The sequence below is a fragment of the Metarhizium album genome (genome assembly GCF_000804445.1).
Source record: "Metarhizium album ARSEF 1941 chromosome Unknown scaffold_6, whole genome shotgun sequence".
Classification (NCBI taxonomy): Eukaryota; Fungi; Ascomycota; class Sordariomycetes; order Hypocreales; family Clavicipitaceae; genus Metarhizium; species Metarhizium album.
Window position 1 is genome coordinate 115,138 of NW_024467580.1, and position 18,638 is coordinate 133,775.

The following is an 18,638-nucleotide window of genomic DNA, read 5'->3' on the forward strand; positions in this document are numbered from 1 at the left end:
TGGGGAGACCGTAGGGTTGGCGGATGCCGGATCTGGATTTTGATTTTGATTTTGATTTTGATTTTGTTTGGAGCACAAGCCATTGCGTTGCAAAGGCGGGTCGGTGACTCAATGGCTGGACCAAAGGGTTAGCGATCTTACGGCTCTGTAGTTTATCAACACAACCTCATATCGTACACTACACATTGTATCATTCGCAACGTGAGTCGTGACGCGGTGCTCATGGGTCGCCAACCGTCAAGGCACACGCAGCCAGTGGTACAACGCTTGAGTTTGACTCGTCCCCTGTCATCCGGGCCAAAGATGGGAATCTCAGACCTGTCCGCCTGTCCGTCTGCAGCTGGGTTTGCCCGTGGCGCACCCCGAGCCGGTGTTCACCGTCTGCAAAGCGGCCGACGACATTTTGCAACTTTCGCCCTCCCCTTGCACGTTGTACGTTGGCGCGTCCCTGTCGGTGTCTGCGCGCAAGACAGGCGGACAGGTAAGTCGGGGCGAGCCATCAACCGTCGCCAGGGCCCAGAGCCCAGGGGTGAGTGAGGACGATGTCGGACGTCGGATGTCGGGCTGGGCAGTTGCGCGGCTCGACAGGCGATCGAGTCCCTGAATGAAATTTACGTGCTGGGTTGAGTCGAGTCGTGTTGGATGTCGTTTGTCGGACGTCTCGGCCCTCGCACCCATCGTTCAAAACGCACGAGCGTAGACGTGTTTTTCTTTCCTTCCTTTGGCAACCCGTCACGACTGTCGCCGCCGTCTCCTGGGCATACCCAGGCTGCAAGTCGGCAAGCACTGGTTGTTGAAGTAAGCGCCCGTCGTGCCAGAGCCAAGCCAAAGCTGGATGGAATAACTAGGGGCACAAGGCATCAGGCATCGACAACTTGTCGCTTGCCAAGTTGACAAACCGGTGGGTAGTTCACGAGACGATCGGGACACGTCATTGTATCAGGGACAATCAGCCGGTGGCCAGCCTTCCATTGCAGAGTGAACTTGAAGATGATGGTCATGGCTGTGGAAAATGATCCCACTCGTGGCTGTACAGTCTCCCCGTCTCCCACGAGCTCGACTCGTTTATTTTTAAACCTGTACGGAGTGCTGGTGACCAACCTGGGTGAAATTCATTGCAAATGCAACGTCTGGACACTAAAATAGAAGCAGCTAGACGACCAAGAAACGAAGAAAAAAAAAGGACAAGAGTTCCGTTTTGAAATTCTTTCCCAGTCCCCTACTTACATTGCCGGCTGATGATGTGCCGCCAAAACGAGATCGTCTGGATTGACCGATCGTCTCTTCATGCAGTCTTGCAAAGGGTGCTCATGGGGCGCAACGTACGAAAGGACGCGAAGCTCACTGGCCCTCGTGCATAACCGGCATCTTAGTCGTCTCCGAAGCTGACTCGAGAATTTCGTCACTCGTCTGACAAGTACTGTGGTCCCAGCTCATGCGGGTTCACGCTGTCATCCCGTTGGAAACGAGCGTGAATCATAGGAGCGTCCATCCACCCAGGAGAAGAAGGGATCATATGAGCCGTCGCACACAGGAAAAGCACGAGCACCTCTACATATGAACTCATGTGACGCACCGTTTCATAGAAATCTGGGCAAGGACTCTGTTTTGGATGCATCTGGACAGTGTGTTCGCACTGCACAGCCAATGTCTGTACGGAATACTTGCATGAACTTACTTACTCGGTACATCACTAAGTATACTGCATTCTCTAAACTAAAGGCAAGGGTCTCAAAGGAGGCCGCTGATCAGTGGCATTCGGAAACCAACGCTCTTGACGGGTATGCATGAGCCGTAGATTTTGGTCATGTTCATAGCCGCTTGGCTTGGGAAAGAAGCAACGAGTCATGAAATGTTGAAGATCCCAAGTCCAGCTTCAAAAGGTAAAATCAAGGTCAATGTTAATGCTCGCAGTGCCACCATGCCACGGGGATTTGACTGTTCGTATTTTGAAACCAGCCAGGCCAGATTGGTGTGATCGCTCCGGATGCCCGGCCCTCGCTCGACAGCGGCATCGGTGGTGTAGACACGAGCAGCGCGACGGGTTCGTGTTCCGTAGCAAAGGAAAGGTTCTTGGTGCAAGCTCGGGTGACAGCCATCAAGATAAGCTGCCTTGGTACGGTCCGTATGGACTCCTATGGAGTATGTCGTGAAGAAAGTCGGGTGCACGGATTATCCGCCAAGACGAATTAGCATCTTAGGAGTAAGTCGAGTTGACCCGTCAACTGACTGGCTGGTAGAGCCCAAGCTTCTCCGGTGCACCGTCAAGAGACCAACGGGTGCTGACAGTCTCGCCCCTGAACAGTCGTAAAGTCGCATAATGTACTGCACTGTGTCATATGTGTCTGTCCGAGGTTCATACCCTGGACTCAAAGCGTCAATAACAAACTGGCTATCGGCATGGATTCTTCACACAACCCCAGCAATCGCGGCATCAGCAACAGCCCCAAAATGGTCACCCAGCAGGGCCATCAACTCCCTAAATCCTCTCCCAGGCCCGCTGCATGAAACATGAAAGCCGTCACCGGAACTTCAAACGCGAGCTACGGCAGGGAGCCCTTGTCTGCCTCCCGTTGTGCACGCATTCGTTTGTAAAAAAAAAAAAAAGAAGCCAGCACGATAGGATAAAGTGGCCACGTGGACCCTGATGTGGACACTGGACCTTGGACCAAAGACTTGGATAAACGTGGGCCTGGAGACAACACCCGCTCACTCTATCCGTCATAGTGGCCACTCTGTCACGGGACCGAGACCGAGGCATTCTCGAAATGCCTAGCAGACGCTAATACTGCTATCCCACAGGCCGTGGGTGGCACATACAAGGTACCGTACCCTCAACTCCACCACCGACTCATGGTCGGAAATTACGCCCCGCATGCCCAGAAAGTTTGCTGAACATGAGGTGCATGATCGGGCGGTTTGTAGATCGTCCGGGGACCTTCGGATGGCACCTGTTGAGAATATGGGGTCGTCAGTGGCCGCACTGACATCCACGCAAGGTGATGGGTTATGGGACTGGCAACGAAAGCCACAAGCAACTGACTGAGGGTTGAGTGAGGCCCATTTCGGTACGTATGGAGATATCAAGGACGGGGACGACGGTAGGGTACTCCGTAGTGTCATGTGGTCATCCAGACGGGTAAGTAAAGTAGCAGCTTGCCTCTGTGACTGAGCAACCAGTTTTCGCCCCGGAGATGCACAGCGGCGCACGCCAAATTTAGATTGCGTCGGCGACGTCGTATGGACGTAACGTGCGAGGCCACCAATGAGCACTTGACTGATTCGAATTCTGTACTAGTAGATGTCCGTAGACTCCGTACGGAGCAACTCGTCCCAGGCGCTTGGCTGATCAACGCTGCCCCCGGCAAGGCTGTCTCTGTGTGTGTGTTCTTGATAGTCGTTGGAAGCAGAGCGAGCACTCAGCCGGCTCATCATGCCAGGTTGACGTGCAGCCATGCCAGGGGAAGGGGCCCTCTCTCAGCGCCGATCTTGTAACTCAGACGTGCGGCGTGGTGCAGTCACTCAGCCGCCAGGTTGAGCGTCCAAGGTTGGGCGCGCGCAGCGTTTGAGACCTCGAACGAGTCGGCACGAGCCCAATCCAATCGGGCTGCAAAGTGAGGAACAACACACGAAGACTGAAGGGGAGAAAAAAGGTCTGGCGCTGATGCCAGATGGCAAGCGCTGAGAAACCGCGACAATAGCCGCATCGAGCAGCAGTGGCTTGACGAGAAGGGCAAGAGCTGCCTGGTCCGGCGCTTCCTTCCTAGAGATTTGCACAGGTGCTGATATTCACTTCCATGGACGGCTTAGCGCCACCTGAAGGTGAGGCACGAAGCGGCGGCCTGATTGGTTCTCGCTTGCTGTGCCTGCGTTCCTGCAGTAAGTCGCCGCCATCTGTCCTTCTCTCCTCTCCAGAGTGCTCCTTTCGACGACCCACTGCCGACGGCCCCCGTTTTCATGTCGACTCTCGTCTGGCTTCGCTCCCATTCGAAAACCATTCATTTGCGAGACACGCACACACACACAGTACGATTTCTTTCCCACTGGCACACACTTGACGTCTCATCGGCTAGCATACACGGCGTCTGGATTGCCGACTAGGCCGGCGGACTCTGGCCGGATTTATCGGTGAACTATTCGGACCTTGGACAACGTGTCTCATCTTTCGGCGGGTTGGATGGTAACCGGACAGCAGACAGCAGACAATGGACATGGCACTGAAGCGAGGCTGTGGCTGGCTGTACGGAGCATGCACGGAGTTTTGTCCTAGGCGGCGATTCAACTGGCTTGACATGCCAACAAAGAAATTTCTGCCCGCAGCTATTCCCTTACATCGCGCATTAATTTTGTCCGTGATGTGCCGAGCCCATCTCCACCAAATTGCTGGCCAGGAGCGACTTGAGCTAAGTTGTCTGTTCTCAAGGACAACGGAGACCACCTAGATAGATGAGCTGGTTCGTAATTACTCACCGTCTAAACCGATGAGCTGGTTCGTCATTACTCACCGTCTAAACAGATGAGCTGGTTCGTTATTACTCATCAGTATACAACGAACCTGCTGATAGGGGAACGAGCCCAGTTAGTGACTCCCCGTTGCAGGGTCTGTTTGGTCAACTGGGGTTGTCGAAGTACGTACGGAGTAGTATTCTTGACTGTCATTTTCAGGAACGTTGCTTTTTTGCCGGGGCCCCCAGCAATTGCCATTTTTAGGTTCTTCTTCAGAACCCCTGACCACGCCAAGTCAACACGGCCCAGAGTGTCGAAGCGTTGGGTTTTCTTCGGTGAGTAAAATCTCCTCTGTCCTTAGCAAAGGCTTCTCGAACACACCTTTACAGGTATAGCTATACTGAGAGAACGTACAGTAAAACAGGCCGTACTCGGTGTTTGCCCCTGCGAGTAGGAGAGGCGTCCTCCTTCTAGTCAGCTGTGGCTGCAACGAGCATCCAGCGGCTCCAGCAAACGGCTGCGTCTCCCGGCCCGCGAGCAGCGAATCAAGCCATGACTATGACTATGACTGGTCGCGCACCGGAGCCACGCGATCGCCCCCATGGTCCTCCAGTCAAGCTGCCGCCGTCCATGCCAAGCCTCATGTTGGAACCCTGTCCCTGGTTTCACGGAGATGGCCCGCCTTGGCCCCAAAGCTGAGACCGTTCAACGACATGGATTCAAGATTGCGGCGAAGCGCCGTCCTGGTACCACACCACCGCTTTCCACGCGCCGCCCCACCTGCCACCGCCGTCCGGCCATCGTCATGGTTATTGCCTCCGTCGTCTCTGTCTGCAGGCTTCAGAATGCATTGCAGCGCATCCCCCGGCCACATGCATCCCAAAGACCAGCGCCCAAGAGCTTCTTCGGCTTAGCCATTGATGCATGGGCAGCCCCTTCAGCAAATTGCACCCCGGCGTGGAGGCCTCAAAGGGATCCCGTGTAAGTCCAAGGTTGGAAGTTTTGATCGGCTGTTCGACAGCTCGCCCGCCCATTAGTGGTATATAGATGCTGTAACCACCCAACATGTCGACTTTGTTTATTCTCTCCCATTTCTCATCGTCTTGTCGTTCAACTTTTATTTCCTTGTCTTTTTTCCTTTTCGAGGCATTGTCGCCTCAGTTCAAGTCGAAGAACTTTTCTTTCCTTCGACCACCACTCGCTTAACTACATCACAACTGGTTTCTGATATTTCATTACCTACATACTTCACACTACCAGAAACAAAACCCCTGCGGAGGAAAGCGCAAGATGAAGTCTGCTCTTTCTGTCCTTGTCGCCGCTGCAGGCATGCAGCAGGCTTCTGCTACCTTCGGCGGTCTCGGCATTGGCGGCGGTATTGGCATTGGTGGCGGCGTCGAAGTCGGCGGCGGCGCTGGCGTCGGCGGGAATGTTGGGGCCGGCGGCAGCGTTGGAGTCGGCGGCGGCGCTGCCATCGGCGGCAACGCTGGCGTCGGCGGGAATGTTGGCGGGAATGTTGGAGCCGGCGGCAGCGTTGGAGTCGGCGGCGGCGCTGGCATCGGCGGCGGCTTTGGCCTCGGCCTCGGCTTCGGCGTCGGCGTGGGCGGCGGTGTCTCTTTCAACTTTTTGGATTGGGGTCGCGCAACGCCTTTCCCATGCCCAAGCACCATCATCAACAAATGCACCCCCGAGCAAGAGAAGCCTTGGGACTGGAGTGATGTTCCTCTTGGCTCCCTCACTGCCCATGCTGGCTTTGACTTCGGCGGAGGCTGGAAATGCGAGACCAACAAGAAAAACGGCAAGCGCGGTGATATTCAGGGCCGCACTTTTGGTCTTGGCAAGTTCATTTCTGGTACTTGCAATCAGGGCGACGAGGCTGGTCTCTCTATTGGTGTTGGTGCAAAGGCTGGTATCGACGCCTTCTCCATCAACAGCCTCGACTTGGCTACCGAGTTCGACGCTCGTCTTGATCTCTTCTACGATATGCCCGACGGTAAGGTGTGCAGGCAGACATCGGACTGCAAGAAGGGTGGATCGACTGTTGTCAACACCCTGTGCGGCGGTGCTAAGAAGGTCCGCGTGATCTACCCCAAGCAGATCATGCAGGGAGGCGTCAACTTCAATAAGAAGTGCAAAGTCTCTGTGCACAAGATCAACTGGCACTGCGGCAAACCCACTCCCCAGCCCGGCAGGCCTTCCCTCCCCTTGCCCAACACCGATAGCCAGGTGATCCAAAGTCCTCCTCGCACCACCCTCCAGACTTTTACTGCTCCAGCTCAGCAGACAAGTTCCGTCGACCAGACTATCCCCGGCCAGGAGACTTCCCCCCCCGAGGAAACGGTTCCAGGCAAGGAAACCACTCCCGGACAGCAGACCGCTCCCGCCCAGGAGACCACAGCTGGCCAAGCGACTGTTCCTGCCCAGCAGACAACTTCCGCTCAGGGGACAGTCCCAGGCGAGGAGACCACTCCTGGACAGCAGACCGCTCCCGCCCAGGAGACCACAGCTGGCCAAGCGACTGTCCCTGCCCAGCAGACAACTTCCGCTCAGGGGACAATCCCAGGCGGCCAACAGACTCAGACTGTCCCCGGCCAAACTACCACCGTGGCCATCACGCGCGCTACGACTTTCGTTACAACCTACGACACCACCTCTACAGTCTTTACTACCTCCGTCAAGACCATTACCAGCTGTGGACCTCAAGTCACTGATTGCCCTGGAAAGACGGGTTCTCACGTTGTTACCGCTACTATCCCTGTGAGCACCACCGTTTGCCCAGTTACAGAGACTCGTACACGGTCCCAAGCCCCGACCGTCGTTCAGCCTCCCAGCTCTGAGACTGGCGTCGATAAGCAGCCCGCTGGTGAACAGCCTACTGTCCAGAAGCCTAGCCCGGTCAGCGGCCAGGCCCCTCAGTCTACAAAATATCTCCCTGTTCCTACCCTTGTCCCCAAATGTCTCACGACCGTGAACGCACTCAAGGGCAAGTGCAAGAGCAACGAGGACACAAGCTGCTTCTGCCCGGATAAAGACTTCATCAGTGAGGTCTACAAGTGCGTTTACGCTTACGGTGACAATGGCAACGTCGTCCACGACTCGGTCGACTTACTGCAGGGCATTTGCAAACCTCACATTTCCGAGAACCCTGCCATTGCTACCGGTGCGAACACTATTACCCAGATTTTGCCTCCCACTGGTACTCCTCACATCAGTCAAGTTCCTTACACGACTGTTGTTGTTGCTACCACCGTCACCGAGAGCAGCAGCACCCAGACCATATCAACAGAGGTCACCATCCCCAACATCGTTCTGCCTACTGCTACTGGTGATGCTGGTGCTCCTAACCAAGCCCCCCCTGCTGGCGCTCCTAACCAAGCCCCCGCTACCTCCGCGGCCGCTCCAGCTGGCGGGAACCTCCCTCCCGTCACTGGCGAGAACAGCCCTTCAATCCCTACCGGCACTGGTGGTCTAGTATCTTCTGAGCCCACCGGCGCTGTGCCCGTCACGGCCGGTGCTGGACGTGTTGGTGCCGGCCTGGGTATGATGCTGGCCGTCGGTGCTTTCGCAGCTGCTCTGTAAGCGGAGGGTACTCGTTGTGCTAAACTGTCATGAACTGAGCAGCGGCGAAATCTGGTATTTATATGGCAGATTTTGTGTTTACTTTGTACAAGATTATATCAGACATGTATGCAACTATGAAGAGAAAGACTGGAGAGGCAATGAGGGGACGAAGGAGCAAATCGAAGGGCAATCACTCACGCTCGGTATCATTCTAGACGATCCTTACGAAAAGTCATGTGGACATGACGGCAATCTTGAAGACTTGAGGGGAACACGGACTACATGGTGAACCCGAGGTCTGAGTGAGCCTGACACATGTGCAACCAATTCATCGAATCACAGGGCTGGCATTTTGTAATCCTAATATTTGAATTTGAACGTTTTGCATTTTGACAATTTGAACTTTGAAGTTTCCGTGCAACACTTGGAGGTGGCTTCTTTTTTGGCATCTCACTGTACCCCTGGACGTGGTGCCTAATGCACTGCACTGCACTGGACACACCCTTCTCCGGGACGCATAGGTGAAGGGACATTTTGAGCCCAGATGAAACAAGGGGGGCCAAATAAACCGAGACAAGGGAAGAGTCTTGGTGACTCGCCTTGCCTGCGACAAGGCTAGCGGTCATTTCTGATGGAGAGTGTCAATGCATGCACGTACGGAGTAGTGCGATTCATGAATTCACGAGACCAGGGCGTACGCTGAAGAAAAAAAAAAGATTTGACTTGACTCGCGGCATGTATATGGGTAGCATCGATCATTCACCTGCATTGCTCTGTGCACACGACGCATAAAAAGCCAATCAACAGGGCCACAGGGAGGGCAATGCGTCGCCAGGTCGCGCGGAGCGTACAATTCCCCCTGACGAGCCGTCCGTCTCCGCCGCCCTTGCGTGCATGGCACGAGGCACGTCACTTGACTTAGAGCTTGGCGGGCGTTGCCTTTTCCTTTTCCTTGTCCTTTAGCAGGCGCCTGAGTATCTTGCCGCTGGGGCTCTTGGGGATGGCGTCGATGAACTCGACCCCGCCCCTGAGCCACTTGTGTCGTGCCTTGTGGTCCTCGACGTGCTTGCGGATGGCGAGGGCGATTTCCGCGTCGGGGCGGCCGGACGACTCGCGGGCCTTGACGACGTAGGCTTTGGGGACTTCGCCGGCGCGGAGGTCCGGGACGGGTATCACGGTGCAGTCGGACACGAAGGGGTGCGAGAGGAGGTGCGCTTCGAGTTCGGCGGGGGCGACTTGGTGGCCCTGCGGGCAAAGGGGGGGGAGAAGAGGACCCGTGTTAGCTTGGCTGTCTTTTTCTTGTTGAACGATTTGAGTGTGATTTATGTGTCGATTTTCAAACCCGTTGCTGCCGTGTGGGATAGGGAGGTCGGTAGGATGTAGGTAGGTACCTTTACTTTGATGAGCTCTTTGATTCGATCGGTAATGACAAAGTGTTCGGTTCCCTGGGCCGACTTTCTGACGAGGACTTCGTCGCCCGTCCTGAGCCAGCGGCCGTCTTCGTGGTGGACAAACGTCTCGGCGTTTGCTTTTTCGTTGTGCAGGTAGCCGAGGGCGATGGAGGGTGACTGGACGAAGAGCTCGCCTCTTGTCTCGTGGGCCGTGACTTGGTTGCCGTCTGCGTCGATGACTTTGGCCTTGGATCCGGGCACGAGGCAGCCTGACGAGCCGACCAGGCGGTCGACCTCGCTGGTTGAGACTACGACGGGCGAGGCCTCGGTCATTCCTGCCGCACGGTCAGCTCGGGCTGCGCCCGACTCGAATCGTGGACGGGGCCGGGGACTGACCGTAGCCCTGGCCGATGTTCCAGTTCGGATAGAGCTTGAGGATGCCTTCAATGACCTCTGTTCCCAGGGGCGCCGCGCCGCAATAGACAAATCGCACGCTGCTCAGGTCGTGCTTGGACACGGCCTCTCTGTTGGTGATGATGTGTATCAGCATTGGCGGCACGACGCTCAACTGCTCGATGCTGAAGCGCTGGATGGCATCGAGGAAGGTTGCTGGCTCGAACTTGGGAAGCACGACGACTTGGTCGCCGCGGTAGTGGGCTACCAGGGCCACCAAGGTGAGGCCGTAGATGTGGCTGAAAGGCAGGACGCCGAGGTTGGTTTGGGTCCTGACGCCGAGCTGTTTCCGGGCGACCGAGTCGACGGCTGTGACCTGCAGGATGTTGGCGATGACGTTGAGGTGGGAGACCATGACGGCTTTCTGCGACGGTCGGGGGGTCAGTCGCCTCGTGAGCGGGCGCGGACGGGACGCGGGAGAGGTTGAGCGCAGGGAGGGACGGGACGATTGCTGACCGGTAAACCAGAGGTTCCGCTTGAGTAGCAGAGAAAGGCAGTCTGCCTCGCGCCCTGGCCCTTGATCCATCTCAACGGTGGCAGCGGCGGCAGGCTCCTGCCTCGCTCGGCAAGGTCATCGATGGTCTCGAAGCTTGGATCCGAAGCGACCTGGGGCACGGCGAGGAGAAACACACGGCGACGGGGGATGCCGGCCGCATCCGCCGCCTTGAGAGCGTTGTCCAGCAGGGGCACGCATGTGAAGAGAGCCTGGGCACCCGACGACCGCAGCTGATGCTCCAGCTCTTGGTGGGAGTAGGCAGCACTGGCGGGAGTGACGATGCCCGAGAGACGATGGATGGCGTGGGCCAAGGGGATGTAGTCGATCTGCAGTCTCCGACGGCATCGCGTCGCGGATCAGTACCTGGTGCTCGGTGCTCGGCATGTCCAATGGCACAAGGTACGACCAGAGGCGATGCACGCAGCTCGGTGAGCGTCACTGACCGTGTTCAGGGAGTACAGGCACACAACTCTGTCCCACTCCGTCCCCTCGTGAGGATCAAAGGCCAACTGTTCTGCGATGGCTCGCGCGAGGTGATCTGTCCGCCGTGCCACCTGTGCCACGGATCTGGTCAATCCCGTGATGCCGCATGTGTAGGGGTCTCTGGACTCGGCAATCGGGTGGCGGCCGTATCCGGGTTTGTTGATGAACTCCTCGAGGGTGACGGAGTCGGGGAGCGCTGTAGAACAAGTCACGAGTTTTGCCAACGTGAGCCGTCAAGTCTTTGCGTCTGGCAGGAGGAGCAGGGGCGTTTCGTTACAAACCTGGGAGGGCGGGCGACGAGGGAGGCGGAAGGAACACCATGTCGCAGGCGTCTTGACGTGTCGGCTGCGAGACGAACGAGGCAGAGAGATGGGAGAGATGGGGCCGCAGCGAGAACCGGTGAGGCGGGAGGCGGGAGGCGGGAGAAAGTGAAGCCGTCGTGGCCTCGTGTCAGACTCGGACCAGAGACCGAACCGCGCACCGCCACGACGAATCCATCCACGGCTCGACTACAGACTCCGGGGTCCGTACTAGTTCCTGCGCAGACCTAGTCTACATGACTGAATACCCAGTACGTACGTTGCTGGAGGCTGGAGTACACCGACTCACCGACTCACCGACTCACCGACGGCAATTGACCGTGATGAAATTACATGCAGACTAAACGGACCCTCCAGACCCTCCGCTCCCAAGTTCCAACCCCTGGCACCGCACCCTGCAGGTCCGAATTTCCCATCTCCACCTCCACGTTTTTTGTCGTCTTGCGGCCTCGCTCACGCTCTCCCCCACCGGTGGCCGGATCCTGAGGATCGTGGCCGTGGGGACGAGCCACGACGGTATCCAGCCGATAACGACAAGGTGTCCTATAGTACTCGGCGTACAGTTACAACGTTCCGCAAGAGACGTGACGGCTACTCCGACAATCTCGACCGCGACGCCTGCCATACCTGAGACCCCGAAATTATCTCTACCGAGAAACCGCACTCGGAACTTGGAGACTCGCCATCAAAACCTCGCTTACGGCCGCCTCCATTTCCGACCCGGGATGGAGAGGGGCGGCGAATGACGGCTGATGACGCACCGCGGTTGCTGGAGGGCTGCCAAATGGACTAAATCATGAAGATTAAACATTGATGAGAAAACCGCCCAAGCCAGTAATCGACCAGGTCTACCTATCCGCTCTTATGCCGTGCCATGTGTGCCAGCTACTTTTCAACTTCGTTGGGTATCGTGAGTCGTCTATATGCAAGAACACTTCTTGTAAAGTATGAAACACCAGCGAAACAGCCCGAGATTGTATATGCCACCACTACGAGAGATTGCATGCCAGCGCCGCGATTCCGACCATAGCCAACAAGGAGCTTAGCGCCTTGACTTGCACCCCGGCGTTGTCGTCACCACCGCCACCCGTGGCTACAGCTTGCAGCGTTTGTGTCGTCACCACACCGGTCACGCAGGCGGCATCAATAGGCGGACACGAAGTGACGGTGTAAACCGTCCTGCGAGTCTGGGTAGAGACGCGGCCTTTTGTGGGAGTCGACTGCCGGGCAACTGTTAGCTTGTCGCTCGTCACGTAAAAACCAGAGTCGCACGCCTCGGCGTTCCGCATTCGACCTTCTTACCTTGGCACCGCCAGCGCCGGTAAGAGCGGCATCACCCTCTTTGCAATGTCCGGTGGCAGAGGGAACTGCATCCGTCCCAGACGACACGGCAACAATATCGTTATTTCCGCAGTTGGCGGCTTGAGCAATGTGCACCTCCTGGTTGTCCCAATCGAATACAAAATAGCCAGCGCGGAGCACGCTGTCTCCCAGAATCTGCTGACCCGTTGTGACGACCATGCCGACGTAGCACATGCCGGCAGAGTCCCCCAGGTTCAAAATAAATTTCTTCAACGGCACGCGGATCGTCTTCTTCCCAAAGCCAAAGTCTACGCTGCCCCCGAACGTCTTGGCCGAACAACGCACCTGGTAGTAGCCTTCGCTGTCGACCTCGGCATCAAGAGCTCGTAGAATGGGCGCGGCCACGGCTGAGTGCATGCGGGTCATGGTCGTCCCAGAGTCCAGCATGACGTTTGCATCAGATCCATTGACCGCAAAGTTGGATGATGATGACAGGGTAACGCCAATCGTTGTCAACTCAACCGCGAGTCGCCACTCACCGCCAACGCCCTTGACGATGGGACGCTTCTCGAGTGGACCGATGAATTTACTCTTGTCCAGACCACCGTACATGATTGCGCCGTGCTCGTCGTCAGAGCGGCGCAAATCTAGCGAAAATACCCTGCTGGATATGACGCCTTGCTTGGCCATAGAATCCAGGACCAAGCTATATGGCTCACTGGGGCTGAGACCACCCTTCAAGTCTGGCGCTAGCCCGAGGATACCTTGAGACTGGCCCTGGCTCTGCGTTACAACGCCAAACGTTTGGTTGTTTATTTTGGCATCTCCAAGCGCAACCACATCCGAATAGTAGTTAATCGAGACGGACGTTCGCGTCGTCGAGTCTGAGGCGTCTCCATAGTCGAGGTCTTCCGTTCCGAAGGGACCGTATGAGCTATCGGACCGTCGCGGATCATACTGGCCAAACTCCCTGCACTGTTTTGCCAGGTCTGAACTTTTGGACGTTCGGCAGTCAGGGTTGACCCAAAGTTCGCTCGAGCCAGTGTCGACGAGGACTGTAACTCGTTGGGGAGGGCTGCCAATGTTAACTGTCGAGCGGCATAGAGGAATCAGCGGCAAAGCCCATTTACAAAAGATTGCCAGAATGTCCAGGCTATGGATGAGATTCTTCTTGGAGACTGCAAGTATATCAATTGGCAGAGTGTCCTGTCAACTCACCGTCTGTGGCGTAAAAGAACTCCATATTGTAGAGCTTTTCTTCAAAGCCGTTGGCGGCCCGCTTTGCGCCTGGTGGTCGGTCCACGGTACCGACAGGCATGGACAGAAAGCTATCTCCCCGGACATATTGCGAGAGGCCCTTCAAAAGGGACACATCCGCAGCAGCAGACAAGTCGGCTCCGAGCAAGACGAGCAACGCGGCGCGCCAAGATACGGGCCACATCACCAGGCGACCAGCAAAGGCAACCTTGCGAATGGTGGTCAGTTGTGGAAGGCTCCAGAAAGGGGCTGAGAAGCAGGCGAGGCAGGCGAGGCAGGCGAGGCAGGCGAGGCAGGCGCGACCAAGACAGAACCCGTAGTTTGGAATTGACGTCCCCAAAAAGGAAAGAAGCGAGAGGTTTGGCTGAAGTTGCGAGAGTCAAAAATAACGTCCACAGCCCGAGACTTCTCTCAAACGTAATCAATCAGCCATCGAGCCGCACCGACTCGGCTCACGGACGACGGAACCTTCATCCAAAGAGCAGCACTCTTGCAAGCGCCTGCCGGAGTCCCGGGCGCCAAGTGCTCCTCCTGGCACGAATCAGGGCTTGTTCAGCGTCAAGGAGCATGGAAGCAACGGGACGCCAAGGGGGAGGGTTGACAGGGTTGCAGGGTTCCGCATCACAAACCATGGCTGAATAATATATATAGGCCATTCGAGTCCGAGGCTCCAGGAGCTACTCCGTACGTGGTTACAGTTCCGACCCGCTGCCGCTCAATCGCCCACGATCATCTCGTTGCCTGTTTGGCTGCGCTGCCGTCGACGCACACAGCTCTCGCCAGCCGAATGTCCAGTCAGTTTGGAGAATATTCTGCTGCACTGGCAGGCAGCCGTGACAGGCTCGTCTCTTCATCGTAATGCGACAGAGGTCGGTCGCGGCTACGAGACAGGAGCGTTTTGACTTCCTCCAACAGGCTGTCGGAGAAATGGTTTGGTTCTTGGCGCTTGTGGCGAGAGGATTTCGGCAGCCCGGCAAGTAGGTGAGGGAAGCAAATGGTCACCGCCTCACCGCAGAGCCAAACCAAGGAGCCATGTAACGTCATCATGGCTATGGGGACTGGGACGCCACTGGGTAAACAACTCCGCCTCCACAAAAGAAGAATGCCAAGAGCATCCAAACACTGGTGACTGCACCATGCTGCGGTAATTAAACGGGCGCCAGGGCTGTGTTTGGGTCTTTCCTGTCCCAAGTTGTTGTTTTGTCTTACACTGTCGGCCGAAATCGAAGATGATGCAACTTTTACATCTCTCGAGAAGCAAGTGTACAGCTTTTCTTTTCTTTTTTTTCTTTTTTCTTTTTTCTTTTTTTTTTCCGTCAAGGCAACATCCCTCCATGGACAAATCCAGGTTGTTTGAAGTTGGCCCACGGAATGGTTGTCTTTGGCACTCGTCGTCAGCACGCCCTTGGCTTTGGCTTTGCCGGCGTTTGAGGATAATTCCACCAGAAAGTTGGAGCTAAAACCCGCAATTTCCTTGCCAATGAAGCCGATAACACTGCTTCCTGGCAAGAGGGGCTTCCATTCCCTTTCATTGGTAACCATGATCCTATTAATTGCATGCTGAGTCGGTATGGCCCCATCAAAAGGAAGATCAGACTCTCAAACACAACATGCCACTCCGCATCCCGCCTTCTAAAACTACCTGGAGAGACGGCTCGACTCTTTCAGCGTTCAATGTTGCTCGGGGCCACACTGGATTCAGGATTCAATCTGGGGCGGGGGCCGCGTCGACGTATGGAATGATACGCTATTGCAAGCCACGCGACACTAGTCAGCTGAGAGAGCTTTCTCCAATCGATCCAGTTGTCCTGACAGAAACCTCCAGCCCACATGGCTGAACCGTTGAACGCCATAAAACGGGTTGTCCATGATGTTTCGTCTCAGCTCGCATGCCACAAATAGCCCTTGGATTACTCCGTAAAACTGAGTACTCTGTGGCTTCCAGGCGTGGCACGCCATGGCAGTTCTGTGTCATGGATTCACAGGCACCAACTGGACCTCGGCAGGGGCATTGTCTACCAGTGGCATTGTTTAGTGGTGTGCGGTCTTGCCTACCTAGGTATCTAGGCGGCCCTGAATAAGACGAGACTTGGCTGCTATACACCACTTCGGGATCAAGGCGAAATGACACATAACAATCGATTTGCAAGCACGGAGCATCGCGTACGAGCTTTTTCATGGCAATGATGCCGGGCGATTCCTCACAGACCCGTAATCAGCTCGGAATATACGCCTGATTTACCTGTGCCAAACTCTTCCCGCACTGTCCAGTACCTTCATTCAGGACTCTTATAACAGGACCAACATCACCCTCGAATTGCTCTCTGCCGAAATGATTGGCTCCCGTATCACGGCCGGGAATGGATGGTAACCACAATCGACAGCGGCATTCATGTTGGGCGCCACCAGCCGCGATTGCTTCATGCAACTTCTCACCGGTTGTCTCGGTGTTCTACACACTGTGCGAGTTGGCGTCTGTTACGGAGAATTTGCGCCCCCCCCCCCTCCAAGGCTTCCGCTTTTCTTTTTCAATCCGATTCATGGCTACTACGCAGTACCAGTTAGTTGCTACTAGTTGTCTGCCTGTCTCTCACCCAACGTTACGGCCGCCGCCGCCCCTAGACGTGCCTGCGTTTCAAGAGGCAGATGATCGGCTATCATATCCCAAGTTTGGAATTTTGTTTGTGTTTGTTAGCTGTCTGCCGTGTGCCAGGGTATGTCCTCACCGGTTTCTCACATTTCGCCGCCCTTTGACGGATGTTTTTTTGGGAGCCATGGCAAAGACCCTGGATTTCGCGACCGGCAATCAATGATACTCTGGCCTGAATATCAACTCTGCCCGTCTTTGGCTCCATGCATGAGCAATGCAGCAATGCTGAAGCATGTTTGTCGCCACACCGGTCTGCAGGCACGGCAAGTCGACCAGCGCTGACTTGCCGTCTTGGGACTCGATGAACCACAAGTTACCTCGTCATACCGCCTCAGAGTCGTATTTATTTGCTTGTCTTCCCCCTCGAAAAAATTGTTTGAGCTTGAGCCCTGTTGGCCGGCTGTACGACTCTTTCCCGTTTTTAGGCGTGCGTAAGAGCTACGTGAGTTCTACCGACGGTCGAACAAGGATTTTGCCGATGTATATATCTATAAAATAACAGGTGAACTGAGCATAGCTGCGTTAACAAGAGGTTTCCTTTGGTCCACGACGAAGGAGTGATAGTCGACAAAGCCACTCAGCAAAACTAAAGAGGTTCATGCGCATTGCAACAAGAGTCGCCAACCATCTCACGGCCCTTGGTGAGTACTACTCTGGCGGAAGTATAGGAACCTGCAATTCGGAACAGACCCTGCCTCGAGAAACTGTGACGTCTTTTCGAATTCGTTTTGGCTCTCTGCACGAAGCAGCCGAGCCCTTACACGATATACATCCGTGCAACGTAGTAGAGATTCTTCCAGTCTCTTCCTACCAGTGCAAACATCATACGCATTCGCAATGGTTTTTTGCAAAGAAGACAACAGGGCACTATTGCAATCCCTAAAGTAGGCATCTCATACTTCTCCTCACCTCAATGTTATGTTTTATATGGCTGATGCGTCTTGTACAGAAGTCTTGTTCAAAGAGATCGGGAAGCTGGAGAGTATATACCGCCAAATTTTGACAGCATACTACGAAGCTTGGATGCCATGTCTGCTAAGAACGATGGCCTTGACATGTCAAATTTGTCAGCAGACACCCGGACTTTATACAGTCCTGGCCGCGAAGAATTCGAAATCCTCCAAGCTTACAATTCTTTGATCGAGGCCGGTGGTCGACCGGTATGTCCGCTCGGTGAGACATCACTCATATCTAAACATCCCGGGCGATACCTCGAAATACTGGGCCCATGGGTGAATAAGCCTTTGGTCAATCTGCCAATAGATTGGAAAGGAATATTTGAGCAACAATTGTCCAACTGGCATTTTTTCAGGGCTTGGCAACGATCCAACAGGCAGTTGGAAGCGTTGCCAGACATGTGTACGTCAGACGCACCGTTGCATGACTGTAGCGATGGAGGAGATCACTCCTCATATAGGGGCGGCTACAGCTCGAGAGCGGCAAAGTTGGAAGCACATTTGGCCATGGCAAGAAGACGACTAAGTCACTGTGGATTTACCAAGTCGTTCACTTTCGACTTGGACTTTGGAAGACAGGACGAGTGGACGACTTGGATCGAGTACTTGAGTTTCGAGTGCTATTGTTGCGACTTGCATTCTCGATCTCCACACCTCAAGCCAACCTCATTACATGATGTAGAGTCGGGAACGATCACAGATCATGTTGCCGTTCAGGTTCAGAAGGAGCACACGAGGAGGCAGTCTGGAGTTGACGATTGCACTAGTGTTGGCACGTCGACCTCTCATCTTGTCGGGGCCTGCAGCAGCCCGGCCGGTACACCAAAACAGGCTCAATACGACACATTTCCGTCCAGGAATGACGCGTACAGTGCGGGTGATGGTGCAGCTTCGAACAAGGACGGCATCATCCCCCGTTCAGGCGGGCTGATTTCCCCTGGTTCTGGTGCAACATGCAACGAAATGGGAGGGGCTTCCGCAAACCTCAATGACACAAATCATCATAGCCTCATCCTAAGATGGGCTTTACTTCAGGAGCCAAAGATTGCTGCCAAATATGCTACGAGCCAAGGAGGCACCAGTGCCGCTGAAAACATCTGGTCAACCACTCACAGTCCGGGACGGAAGCGACATTGGGACGGTACCCTCTGCAGCAAAATACCTGTTGTGATCCAAAATGAAGCCTCGAGGCAAGCCAACAATGGTAATGGTGGTGATCAGGAACACAAACGGTTCAGAAACAGTATTTGAGGGTCTTGTTGCGAGGTTCATCGATGCTGCGAAGTTGGATCACGTGTGGTATGAGGAGTGAAGATTTTTTTC

General features: G+C 55.2%; 4 protein-coding genes across 4 annotated transcripts; 2 read left to right on the top strand and 2 right to left on the bottom strand.

Annotated features, from left to right (window-relative positions):
- Positions 1-5,736: 5,736 nt before the first annotated feature.
- Positions 5,737-8,025, top strand: MAM_03168 (adhesin protein Mad1; the record flags this gene model as incomplete). Its single annotated transcript, XM_040821967.1, has 1 exon — positions 5,737-8,025. One exon carries the CDS (start codon positions 5,737-5,739, stop codon positions 8,023-8,025), a length of 2,289 nt encoding a protein of 762 aa, XP_040679772.1.
- A 900-nt stretch (positions 8,026-8,925) lies between these two features.
- MAM_03169 (phenylacetyl-CoA ligase) lies at positions 8,926-10,206 on the bottom strand (the record flags this gene model as incomplete). The annotated part of the gene is made up of 3 exons (XM_040821968.1): positions 8,926-9,305; positions 9,350-9,733; positions 9,795-10,206. The coding sequence occupies 3 exons, from the start codon at positions 10,204-10,206 to the stop codon at positions 8,926-8,928; spliced, it is 1,176 nt and encodes a 391-aa protein (XP_040679773.1).
- Positions 10,207-10,232: 26 nt separating this feature from the next.
- Positions 10,233-13,893, bottom strand: MAM_03170 (secreted aspartic proteinase; the record flags this gene model as incomplete). The annotated part of the gene is made up of 5 exons (XM_040821969.1): positions 10,233-10,673; positions 10,791-11,026; positions 12,277-12,370; positions 12,453-13,630; positions 13,671-13,893. The coding sequence occupies 5 exons, from the start codon at positions 13,891-13,893 to the stop codon at positions 10,233-10,235; spliced, it is 2,172 nt and encodes a 723-aa protein (XP_040679774.1).
- Positions 13,894-17,387: 3,494 nt separating this feature from the next.
- Positions 17,388-18,566, top strand: MAM_03171 (uncharacterized protein; the record flags this gene model as incomplete). The annotated part of the gene is made up of 1 exon (XM_040821970.1): positions 17,388-18,566. The coding sequence occupies one exon, from the start codon at positions 17,388-17,390 to the stop codon at positions 18,564-18,566; it is 1,179 nt and encodes a 392-aa protein (XP_040679775.1).
- Positions 18,567-18,638: the final 72 nt, after the last annotated feature.